The sequence below is a fragment of the Pempheris klunzingeri genome, chromosome 23 (genome assembly GCF_042242105.1).
Source record: "Pempheris klunzingeri isolate RE-2024b chromosome 23, fPemKlu1.hap1, whole genome shotgun sequence".
Taxonomy (NCBI): Eukaryota; Metazoa; Chordata; class Actinopteri; order Acropomatiformes; family Pempheridae; genus Pempheris; species Pempheris klunzingeri.
In genome coordinates this window covers 8,372,055-8,384,710 of record NC_092034.1, presented here as the reverse complement: position 1 = coordinate 8,384,710, position 12,656 = coordinate 8,372,055, and the positions used below count along the sequence as shown (strand labels likewise).

The following is a 12,656-nucleotide window of genomic DNA, read 5'->3' as shown; positions in this document are numbered from 1 at the left end:
ACGATTACATTTTGATTTATTTCCCCGGAGCACTGAGGGATGGATAGACATGTACAGACATGCTCCCCTAACCAGTACGCTTGTATTTTCCCCACATTTCCAGAAGGTGGAGAGGTTTGATATGGAGTATGTGACCAGGAAAGAGAGGTTTTCTTGCTGCACCTCCAGTAGGGCATGGATATGATCCTTCTATCAGCTGAATGCAGATAGATAAAGGAAGCTGATGCCGACACCAATAACGTGCATATTGCACAGAGTGAGTTACCCAACAGTTTTAGTGGACCTAGACTTTGGCTAGTTTTGTGCCAGAGACTGAGAGAATGGATTTCCCTCTGAAGCAAAGACATTTTTTTCCAAGTGAAACCACATGTTTCACATTTAGACTTTAGGTTTCCGAGTGCTTTCCAGAGAGTTTCCTGGACAATCATGGAGCAGAAGAAAACAAGACGGCAAACACTGTAACAAGGGCTTAATATGGCATGTGTTTTATTTCTGAGCTACAGGGTATTTTTGATTCTGTAAAAAAATGGAGTTCACAATCACAAGAAAGTGACAGAAGTACAAACAGATAGCACAAAATAGATTTGATATGAACACTTGAAACTACTAATTCGGCAAGCTGCAGATATGACTGCTATAAAAGCAAGTGCTGTAGGTTGACATCAAACTCATGCAGTGCTGAGATAACTGCATTAGGTATGTACTGTACATGCTTTGGTTACTTTCTTTTTCCTTCGCAGAGGTCAGAGTACACAGAAGCTGATGCATACACACAGGCAATGAGACAGTTAGTTAGTTAGTCACAGTGTAATAGAGAGCTGCGTCTGGATTCAAGAGCACTAGTGGCAACCAAGCCCCACAGGAGGCCCACCCATGTTATCTCACGAGAACGACGAAAAACAAGAATTATTATTAAATACAGAGCTGAGAGTTACATTCAACAGCAATAGGCAACATTAACCTGCCTTTTTTTTTTGATAAATTCTGAAGCACAGCGATCAAATGAGCTGAACATTCACATTCAGGTCTCTTTCTGCTACACAAACTACAGTTCGTGTGTTTCCTTAATAGCGACGGAGGTTTCCAGCCACTCAGAGGTCAGATTAACGTTCACTAACTCCAACTTCTGCTTTTTGTTTTGTTTCTATTCCTTGTTTGCTCAAATCTTTCCTCCTATTTAACATTGACCTACGTTCTCTGTCTGCTGTATCATTACACTGGCACATGTTCAAGGTAGTGGTGTCTGGAGATGCTGGAGGGCGAGGCTCGACTGGAGTGTCCGTCTCCATGTCAACCACTAAACCTCGGGGGGGGGCGGGCAAGAGAGCGTTTACACTGTAGCCTGTGCTACAGATTATGTACACTCGGCTTTAAGACACAGAGGGCTTGGAGTAAGAGAAAGGCAGCTGAGAGGTAGAGAGGGAGAGAGAGCACTTTGGTAAATACTGTCAGTGTGTCAACTCTTGTGTTCACAAGTTTGACTTCAGGACGTTACACATCCACCACTTCCCTCATTACATCTGAATGCTTGCTGTGGCGATTTTTCAGGTTGCACATGAAGGTTGTGTTAATTAATAGGATTAAAAGTTTACTGCCTTGCTTGCAGCTCTGTGAATCTCTACTTGGGAACAGTGGTGCTTTGGTGGGAATATCAATTAGTTTGATGGGTATTTACACCAAAATATTGGACAACTAAAACTTTTGTCCTTGATAAAAGGTTTAAGGAGTCGTTACGAATCATCCTTCAGACTCCATGGATATCTGTAACGTATTTCAGAGCAAAACATCCAATAGTTCATATTAATATTTCAGTCTAGATCAAAGTGGTGGACCGACAGACTGACAGTGCCATCCGCTAGCCGCTAGCATAGCTAAAAGACAAAAGCAGTATATACAGCCTCAAGAACATCATCAACACATCATCAAGAACGGTATTGCACTTAGGCTAGATATATTGCTATCTATTTATAAAGCACAAATAAGTGTGATTATCATAGATAAACATGCAGCATAAATATGAAATGTTAATGTAAGTATAGCATTAAGCACTTTCAAATCTGTGTGTGGATATCCTCTCTTATTTCTATGTGTAGACACAGAAAAAGACATAAAAGGTTAAGATGAGTGTCTTTGGCAGGGATTCAATCTCAACTGGAGGTAAATTCACTCACTTAAAACATTTTAAACATCTACAGACTGTATGGAGTGTAGGAGACATTGGCAAAATGACAGCCAGTATCACTCACTGAGTTTGGATACATTTCAAAAACATTCCTTGGCAGATTGGCCGGATATTGTTCTGTGTTTATAAAAAGATGGCACCATAGTGGCTGGAATATGGCAGAGGAAGGATCGCAAAAACAGATGAACAGGACATGAACAGAGAATGCATAAGTGGAGAGAGTCTTTGCCATCACGCTGGTGTTTTCCCCTCCTTCCCTCCCCTCCCGTTATGAAAACACTGAGCTGCGCTGGTTGGCTTCCCCAACCTTCTCGAAGAACATGAAGTCCTGCAAAGTGAAAACAAAGAAGGAAATTAATTCACCCCCTGATTAATCTGAGGCAGCGAGTACACAACAAATAAAATTAGTGTTAAATGAAAAAAGTAAGGGGAAAAAAACAACAAAATCGAGGAATCTGGTCTTACAATGAGGAAGCAGGCCCCCATGAGCACAGCTTTCATCTTGACGTCCAAGTCCAGCGGGAACTGGATGCCAAAGTTGTCCGTGTCTGTGAAGACTTCCTTCAGAAGGCCGCTCCACTGCTTGCTAATACGACCAATGGGCTTGTCGCCATCTTTGCCCTTCAGCTGCAGAGAAAGAAGAATAACTATGTCTACAGCGAGTTTTACCAGGTGTACAACACTGTGATCGCGTTAGAGGGGAGAAAACCATGAGCTCTAGTTCCCTCTGGAAACAGTCTGTACAGATGTTGAGGGATTTCCAAAAAAATGCCAAACTTGAACTGGAACTGTTCATTTAAAGTTACAGTGTGAGATTTTGGGAAAGACGCTTCTTTGCTTTCTTGCTGAGAGCTAGATAAGACTGAAACCACTCTGTCTTTAGGATACATTTGAAGCTACAGCCAGCTGCTGGTTAGCTTAGCTTAGCATCAAGACTGGAAACAGGAGGAAACAGCTAATCTGACTCTGTCCGGAGGTAACAAAATCTGTCTAAGAGCACCTCTAAAGGTCACTGTTATATCTTGTTTATCTAATTAACTCGGTACAGTGACTTCCTGGAATCCAACCCTTACCGACAGGTTGCCAGGCAACCACAGGAGAATCCAGGTGCTTCAGAAATCATCATGCACATAACCCCTCATAAAACCACAGGTTACCATACTTACAATTCCATTTTTGTACAGATTGAATAAATGAGATATGATGTATCAGACATCTCATTATATATTCTCATTTTATATCATAATTATGCATTATGATGCATACTTGTATTCTATTGCTTTTGGAGAGAACCAGGCCAACTGTTAACACCTGTTTGCAGGTTATCAAGTGGAACTGACCTTCTCTCCTAACACACAGCAGCAAAGCAAATACGTGCATTTCCCAAAATGTTGAACTATTCCATTAAGCTAATCAATATGTTATAGACCACTGATATCTAGTTTAGATGAACTGAATGCATTTGTAACAGGGAGTTCTGGGCTTGCTGTTCCAAAGGAGTTGAGTTTCAAGCCCAAACATCAGTCCTCTGACCTCACCTCAAAGTTGACGTCCCCACAGCAGTTGCAGGCGAAGCAAGGCCCCTCCAGTTTCATCACGGTCTCCTGGTTGGCTCCTTGGATGGAAAACTTCGGCAGGAAAGGGTGCCAGTCCTGTTTGACGTAGCCTACGGTGGTGCCCGGCGGTGCCTGGACCTCCATCTGTGTGCCACATCAACACAGTGACACGAAATTAGAAAGCTGTTCCAGAGAGCTTAAAATCAATCCTCATCCCTTGAGACGGACAGCTATAAATAAAACATCACGAGGTTTGCAGTCTGCACAGGACAGCAGGAATGATAAGTGAAACTGACTGGTCCATTGTGACACCACATACAAAGGTAATACATCTCACATGGCTCTTGTCTGGCCAGTAAACAGGCCTGCAGTATGTGAGAGTGTAGCAACTTGGGTGTGGGCCAGTGGGAATGCGCTGTAACCGGATTTCCAACGATGAGATTAATGAGGGAGAGAGGGAGAGAGAGAGAGAGAGAGAGAGAAGGGTCTCAGAGGTGAAGGGATGGCAGAGGACCGGGGGAGTCTAGGAGATAGTTTGGACAGACAAAAGGGCCATTCATAGGCTTTACAAACCCCGTCTGAGCAGCCTGGTGCACAAAGACATCCAAGCGCCACTCAGCAACTCAACAGTAACACAAAGCAAAGGGAGGGATGACAGAGGCCTCTAAATATGAGCAACTGAGAGCTGAGAGGCTGCAGATTTTTTGCGCTAATGGGACCAAATATGTTTCTTCCTTCTAAATGGAGGTGGGTTAATCAATGACTTTAGCTTGTATCTAGACAAACAAATAGTTTTAGGTTTAATGGCTCAGATTTAACCAGATATCCATCCAAAAAACAGCATCTCTTTGCAGGAATGACGACCCCGTTACTGTCGATAAGCCAGAGCACAGTTTTCATAGGGACTACTTGTTGAGCAGTAAATAAGAAAATAAATAAAACCAAGAGCTGCCTGTTTAAGGGATAAGGGGTTATTCTAAAATCTTGCTGCAGCTGGCCACTGTAGTTTTTAGGAAACGTTACTCAAACAGTAGTGTATTTGTTGGGGACTATTTTCAGCTGTGGATGAATACACATTTGACACACTTCTATTTAAAAGGCAGCGTATGTGGAATTACCCAAACTTAACTACATGCCAATGTTATCATTTAACCTGTTAATATTCATTTTGATGTCCACTGTTTTTTTTTTTGTTGTTTTTTTTTTATTCACAAGATTTTTATTTAACTTTAACTATTTCATTAAGTCAACTTCCATTTTGTGCTTTGGTTGCTTTTATTTTGTCTAATTTTTTCAAAGCTCTGTTAACTATATTTCCCAACGTACGCCCCAAGAATGACGATTGCTATTTTTGTGTCTTAACCAGTAAAGCGTAATAATTAACCAAGCAATAGTTCACTCTTCACCTTTAGAAACTCTTCAGGCAATAGATATGGTTAAATATTCACAACATTAATTATGATTATAGCACAGATATCAGATTGTTTATCCCTAACTACAGTGAGTGTGAGGCTAGGGTTTGGTGCTGAATGAACTATTTAATATGTACAATATTGATCTTAGCCTAGAAAATCGATATCACGTGAGGCCATTAAAAACTGCTTTTGACACTTGTTGGCTCATTTATACACACAGACACCACACACACACCTCTTGCAGGCAGCAGGGACACCAGCAGGAAACGCAACGGAAAGGCCGTATGAGACGGATGACCTCCCTGTCCATGTTGTCCTTGATCTTCATGTCAAAGCTGCGCAGCGAGCCACAGCAGTTCCTGGTGCAGCAGTCATTCTTCTCTTTAGCCTTGTAGATCTTTTGGCCCAGACTGTTCTTTATCTCGTACTGGTTGTTGGTCTCAAACCCGATGAATGCTGGGCGGGGTTGGTAGGAGAGTGCAGGAAAGGAAAAACGCGTGGAAATGGTGAATAACAAAGTGTAGATAAGAAAAGTATTCCAAGGGCAGGCAGCATTTCATCATTATGATTTACAGCGTACTGAGAGGTTTACAGCTTGAAGGTACACACAAAAAAAACTGACAAACTGCTGCTGATTATCTATGCTTGACAAAGTGGCAAAGGTAAATATGAGTGGATGAATAACATGCTTCACCTTCTAAGAGTTCAACTTTTTGATGGATCAGGATCTGGTCAATCTAAAAATAAAGAGAGAGCAACCTTTAACAGTTTATTACACAAAATAAATTCATCCTCAGCTGTGAAAGTCTTATTCCTCTTAAAACAAGCTGCTAACATGAAGGGTAACAAAAGGGGTTTTTGATGTGTCGCAATGCAAAGCAACACATGCAAAGCAATGAATTTTCATAAAACCAATGAAAACCTGAGTTATTTACTGGAGAGGCATAAAAGCAAGTTAGTTTTTTAAACTCTAAACTCTGTCTCACTGAATAAAAGCTGTTCCTTTTAAATGTAAACATATAAAAATCTTTTAGCAGAACAATGTTGCACGTGGTCTTTACAAGTTCAAAGGCTGTAATGACTGGCTGTAAAGTCACACATTGCAGCAACTCATTCGTGCCATTGTTCCCTCTAGACCAATACACACCAATTTACAGTACATGTTCAAGGTGCAACACACCCACAACTGATCTCAAATGTAGTTTCTTATCGTTAATCTCTGAGTCATGATGAATGATGCATTCAAGATAAACAGATTTTTAAGCTCTCAAAACAGGTGGGACAGCATTTCAAATCTGACTGTAGGGGCTGTTTTTTTCAAATTTTTCTTTGATTTCTCCGTCCTACCTGTGCGAGGTACTCGAGCCCTGGTGGAACCCCAACAGCAACCGCAGCTGGATTCCCAACAGGGGCTGGGGAGATCGCCCCTGGGTGGCCACCATATTCCGGCCCTGCAACTGGCTGATACATGACAGGAGGTTGGCCTGGATTGTAGCCCATGTTGAAGCCTGGTGGAGGGGCCTGACTGGGGTCTCCGTACCCTCCCGGACCAACAGGATAAGGGGCTATGGAGTGGCCGCCGGGCTGAGGCATGGGGTAGGGTGCCTGGTCAGAAGGATAGCCTGGAAGAAAAGACAATATCATTAGTTCAAACATCACCTTCTACATATTTAGTCTTTTATTTGTATGAGACAACGTCGCAGCCAGACACACCGAGTTCCTTCACAGTACAAAACCACTTGACAAACTGGACTCAAACTGGAAACAACAGAGGTTCATTTCACCTTTGAAACATTAAAAGCCCACAATAAAAGCATAAAAAATGCTTCCTGGTAACATCGTATCTCATGAATCACATGTCTCTGGTCTCAAGTTCTCACCTTCCAATAGGATCAAAGATAAGTAACGCAATATAATTCAGGTCATAATTGTACCACAGTGACGTTGACGGAGGATGTCCTGATCTGTCCGTGTCTGGCTGACAGCAGCTGCTTTTTGCTCGTAAGTGTGTGAGAGAACGTGTGTGTTTATTGTGGATCATCCTGCTTTTCTCTGCTGGGCCAGCAGAGCCAATAAGCTACTTATTAGGCGAGCCACAGGGCAGAATGAAAGCCCTAACAGGGGAGTGAATCAACAGCCAATACGGGACTGTGCTACACAGTAATAGCTCTTGTGGTTTCCACTTTGTCACATTTTCATGACAAATACTTGCTGAAAAACTATGTTTTGCAGAAAAGAAGTCAGCACCTATAAACAGCACCTGATAATGCTCTTTATTTGGGCAGGAATCCAACTCGACTCTTATCTGAGAAGAGCAAACTACACTTATCAAGTGAGGTTTAGAGCGGTAGTAATACGTAAAATTACTTCGTCCCTCTGCAATGGCTTAAAAACTAAACATGGAGAGCTCAAAACTTTTCTCTGCTGTCCTGAAGTCTAAGCAATCCCTTCAATATCTGCTAGCAGCAGCAGCAGCATCCTCTAAATATGTTTTTAAAAAGCTAATAGAAGAAATGAGAGAATACGAGTTACTACGAGCCATAATTAATATGGAGAAAAGAGATTAAATGGCAATTTACAAGAAGAGGGTGTGACAGGAAGGATGTCTGTGTTTAATCAAGTGGAAACGCTCACGGTCATGTGTCCACTCACTAACAGATATTTGTCACCACTGAATTTTTCTGAGAAGCTTGACACTTGAGCACAAGTCGCACACAAACGACCACACCTCTATTCTCAACTCTGCCCACGCCACAAGCATCAAATGCATTAGTGTTATTAACCGTTCAACCCACAGCGGCTTTGGCGTGCTTCCTATCTAGTGTATTCTTGTGCTTCTCTTGCATTGACTTCTAGTTGGCAGCCCTGCCTCAAAAAATTAACTACAAATCCCCAAAACTGATTCAGGAAGAGGCGAGATTCAAGCAATGAGAAAAAAGGAAAAGTGTCACCTAATGTCTTGTGATTTTGCTGACAAAACTGGTGACGTTTCCATCAGTTCATCATGTGGAGAGTGTGTTTCTTTACTTTGGTCCTTTTGTCATGACCACAGGTCTGTCACCACTGACACTGAAACTTTTCTATGTCCTCAGGTGATAGATTAATGTGCATATGTATGTGTTTACATATGCCTGTGGGGAAGATGTGGGTTTGTTTTCTGAAGGTGGGTGTTTGCACTTAAAATGTGAGGCCCATTGAGTTTATTTGTTAATGAAATGTGCTGCACAAATAAAATTTCCTGGACTTCCTAATAATAGAAACATGCTGCCAATCAACACCACATTGTTAGTGCTGAGTTGAGGAGGATCTGTGTGCCACGTTCTGTCGACAGCTGAACAAACTGGTTTTTGATGGGCATGGCAGGACAGTCCAACAACAGCATTACAGTTTTAGAGGTCATAGAGAGATTCTTCGCCAGCTGCAGTCATGAGCGCGCTGGCAAATGCTGATTTAATGTTATTAAATCTAGAAACAAAAGTGGATTAAAGTCAGAGAGCACCTGATGCCACTTCTGCCTCTCTAACAAAAGTCAAAAGAGGACGTGTGTAACGTGTGAACTTTAAGGCTTGTTGCTGCTCCACCTCTTTTCACATTCCTGTCTCCCTCTTCCTTTTTCAGGAAACAAAACACAAAAAAATTAAACCAGCATGAGCACAGGAAGGCTTCCCTCATGTACACAGACAGACATGCCTGCACAACGGTGGCTTTCACCCCCCCTAAACTGCTCTTTTCCTTGCAGTGGGAGGAGTATGCTGCACCAACAGCAAAAACGTGTGTTTTCTGTCAAATTTCACCACCTTGTGATGAATAAAGTTTCTCAAGGGCACGGGAGGAATTTGGGGGAGTACAGGGTTTCAATTTACTGCAGTCTGATGGAAACTTTGAGAAGCCAGAGCCTAATCATTTCCCCTCGCCAACAAAATATGGCATATGGCAATGAGGAAGCACGTGTTGAAGCCATTATTTGTCATGGCCATAAAATATGTAGTAGAAAGACACTAATCACAGCTCTAAATTCTTCCTTTTCTGTCAAAAGTCAAACAATGTGTCCCCTGACTAAAGGCTGAAGAAAACACTTTGTTGTTGCTGCCACTTACCAGGAGCGGACATGGCGAGGAGCTGGCTGAAACTTTTTTGGTAGCAAAAGGAGGTCACACTTCCCAGTCCACTCCCAGAGTCTCTATGGGAAACTGGAGGAATGAAAGGGAGAGGAAAAATGAGGAGGAGGAGGAGGGGGAGTTGATAAAAACAAGACCAGTGTCCAAAACCAACAACATTTAGCCTTACTCAGTCACACAATTATGTTGAGGGATTTCTATTGTCTCACAATCACATGCCTAGTTTGTCATCACAACGGTTTACTGATTAAATGTTTACAACCACCATGAAACAGGCCAGAGGTACAGAGCGCCATTTATTGAGAAAAAAAAAAGTGTGCAAATAACTCTCAAACATGCAGCATGAAGAAAAAAGAACTAAGATGCATGAAAAGCAAAGTGGGTGTGGCGTGTTAAGGGAGAAGCAGGAGGGATGGTAATTTATTTTTCCACTGGATCCCACCCCAGTCATGTCCTCTGCTGCTTTTCACGCTTTTATTTTGCTACCATCACCAGTAGAAATAACAAGATGAAGCTTCTCCAGTTTAGAAAGTACTGCTGAAACACAGACAGATCTCTTATAAGGTCATCAGGAGTTTATTTCTCTAAAGCCTCCTTTTTTAAAAAACAACTTTTCACAGAACAGCCCCCCTCTGTGGATATATCTCTGTGCCTCAGACACACACAGTGTCTGGTGTAACCCTGATAAATCCTCTAATCTTTGCTATATTCAAATAAACATATAATTAAAGCAGAAATCTCACCTTTCTGGCAGTTGATGTCTTCTCGGTTAGATTGAAAGTGATAGTGAAAATAAGTCAAGTGGAGATGAGGGGAGATCGACCCGATCCACGGAGCCCCAAGGCCTTCTTCCTCCAAACCTGATCGTCGTTGCTTAGCTCTTGCTGTTACTCCTCCCTCCTCAAAGCATGTTTTTCATACTCTCCTCCCCTTTCAGGCTCATACGACACTTATTAAGGCTCCCGGGTACTGCAACGAAACACACAGCCACATTTAAACATGCAGACCATTGTGTGGATGGCCGACACTGTGATTAATCAATCTATATACGTCTCTCTACTTGTTGTGGCACCGCGTTAGCTGTCACAGACGAACATGATGGTGATCTTCATCATAGAAATGCGAAACACGTTTTTAATCAGTGGTCTGTTAAACATGGCGTCAACAACAACCAGCAGTGGGCGCCAACGCCCCAGAAATGACAGAGACACATTGTCAGCACTGAAAAACACACATTAAATACAAAAACAGTTCATGTAATAAAAGGTGTAAAAAAAAATACATGTACCTCTAAAATATAGTAGAAGTATAAAGTATAAAATGGAAAAGCAAGTTGGTGTAAGTGCAGTTAGACCTACCTGGAAACTGTACTGAAGTATAGCAGTAATTGATAGTAGTTAAATTGACTTAAATGTGACTAAATTAAACTGAACATAATCTAAAAATGAACTAGAAATAAAATAAACCTGTCTAAATCAAACAAATGAGCCATAGTCCACCAAACGGAATCTAACTAGCCCAAACGGCTAAATTAGCTAACTGACATCCTGCCAGGTTTCTTCTATATATTTAAAAGTAAATCTGAATATACTAACCTGTACTGTAAAGTATTTAAAGTGCATGGAGTTAATTTAATACAACTACAATAAACTTGGAATTAAATTTAAGATGTATTGATCGATATTTTCATGTAATATAGACGAGGTAGCTAGTAGGCTAACTGCTATATTAGCCTACTGGTGAACCAACTGAGAATTAGCACCTGACTTGGGAGGTTTTTTAGCATCTTTAGCATCTTTCTTCCACATTTAAAGTGCATTAAAACTGTAATTTATATGAACATTGAGTCAAATGTGAAATTAAACTTTTGAAATCTAACATTTCTGACAAAGTTAGTGACTAGTTAGTGTGAGGAAAGTCAAATAACTAGCAGCTAGCTAACGCTAGCTTAAAGACTAGCTTAAGAATATTGTACTTACATTAATCGTAAGATCAGAAAAATAACTCCTAATAATAAATGCTAATGTTGCTAGGCAACACCACAGCCTGTAAATACATTAGTCTTCAACATGAATGTGTCTGTCTGGAGTTACTCTGCATCCTGGTGGCCAAAATGTATAATGCTGCTTTAAATAAAAGAAAAATTTATAAAATGATTCTTAATCATAATTCAGGAATCAAAATATTAGTGTTTGTTAGACCTTCTTTTACAGAGAACACACTGTGTTGGTGGATTAGGTCAATATGTTACAATATCTTTTACTAAAACTAGCTGTACATGTGTGTAAAATACTGAATCACAAGGAATAAATGCTTAAAATTGACTTTATCTCTTCCTTATTTCAGGAGGTGTTGGGTGTTTTTGAACACAGCAACAGGGTGGGTGTGACATGAGTCTGATACAGTCGGATGCAGAGGGTGGGAGGTGTTGTCCATGATGGCGGACAGTTTGGCCAAAAGTAGCTGCAGATGAAAACATCAGCTCTGTGTGGAGACTGTAACGTTCCTCAGATACACAAAACAAACATTAAAGTCATACCAGTATTTATATATACCATGTTTTGTACATTGTTTTTCCACCGTTTTAAGGTTTGATTGCCGCTCTTTTAATAACATCATGATTTAATTATGCCCTCATATACTACCTGCAGTAGTACAGTAGCACCTGCTCTTTGTCTCAATTAATCAACTCCTAGTGTTTGCATAGCAGTAGTGGACGGAAATGAACGTTAATTTGCATTTTCTTTGGAACATTTTCTGAAAATTCTGCATTGTTTCAACAGACAAACTCAAGCACAATGTTTTGAACTGTGGAGAAAACGGTCTCTGGTGCGTCTATATTTGGCACCTGCTGCAATTCCTGGTACTTATAGGGCACTGGACTGGGGCGGGGTGTGAGAGAAGCCATTTAGCGCACACAAATAAACACACACACACACACACACACACACACGGACACAGATAAACACAGGACACACACAAAGATACACACAGGACACACATTAAGCCATGAATCAATGAGTCATGTCTCCTTGTAGACTGAGATGGATCAATGGAGTGACAGATTATGTCACACTGACACACACTTTTCACATTATTATCATTAGGGCCTTCATTGATTATATTCATTCATATTCAACTAGTAACCCTAAACAAACATCCTACAATACATGACCTGAAAAAACTTGTACTTCACTGTATCTATTAATATACTTTCATGCTTACGTATGATTAATGTGTTAAAAGTGTCAATAAATAAAGTATATATCATAAACATACTAATATTACTCTTTATGTATTTTTATGAGTACAGTGCAGAGTAGAATATGCTATTCTGAAATACTATTATCTTGTATTTAACAACTCAGGTCAGGCTAGCTGTTGC

The 12,656-nt window shown here is 40.9% G+C and overlaps 1 protein-coding gene across 3 annotated transcripts; it reads right to left on the bottom strand.

Moving 5' to 3' along the window:
* Positions 1-463: 463 nt before the first annotated feature.
* Positions 464-10,157, bottom strand: LOC139222789 (phospholipid scramblase 2-like). 3 transcript variants are annotated; one of them, XM_070854656.1, is made up of 8 exons: positions 10,015-10,157; positions 9,251-9,343; positions 6,501-6,775; positions 5,848-5,890; positions 5,389-5,609; positions 3,721-3,882; positions 2,648-2,809; positions 464-2,510 (listed from the first exon to the last, which is right to left on the bottom strand). In XM_070854656.1, the coding sequence occupies exons 2-8, from the start codon at positions 9,261-9,263 to the stop codon at positions 2,451-2,453; spliced, it is 936 nt and encodes a 311-aa protein (XP_070710757.1). In that variant the 5' UTR covers positions 9,264-9,343; positions 10,015-10,157; the 3' UTR covers positions 464-2,450. The 3 variants fall into 3 exon arrangements, with proteins under 3 accessions (XP_070710757.1, XP_070710759.1, XP_070710758.1); XM_070854658.1 differs by lacking the exons at positions 9,251-9,343; positions 10,015-10,157 and adding an exon at positions 7,088-7,146; XM_070854657.1 differs by lacking the exons at positions 9,251-9,343; positions 10,015-10,157 and adding an exon at positions 6,867-6,950.
* Positions 10,158-12,656: the final 2,499 nt, after the last annotated feature.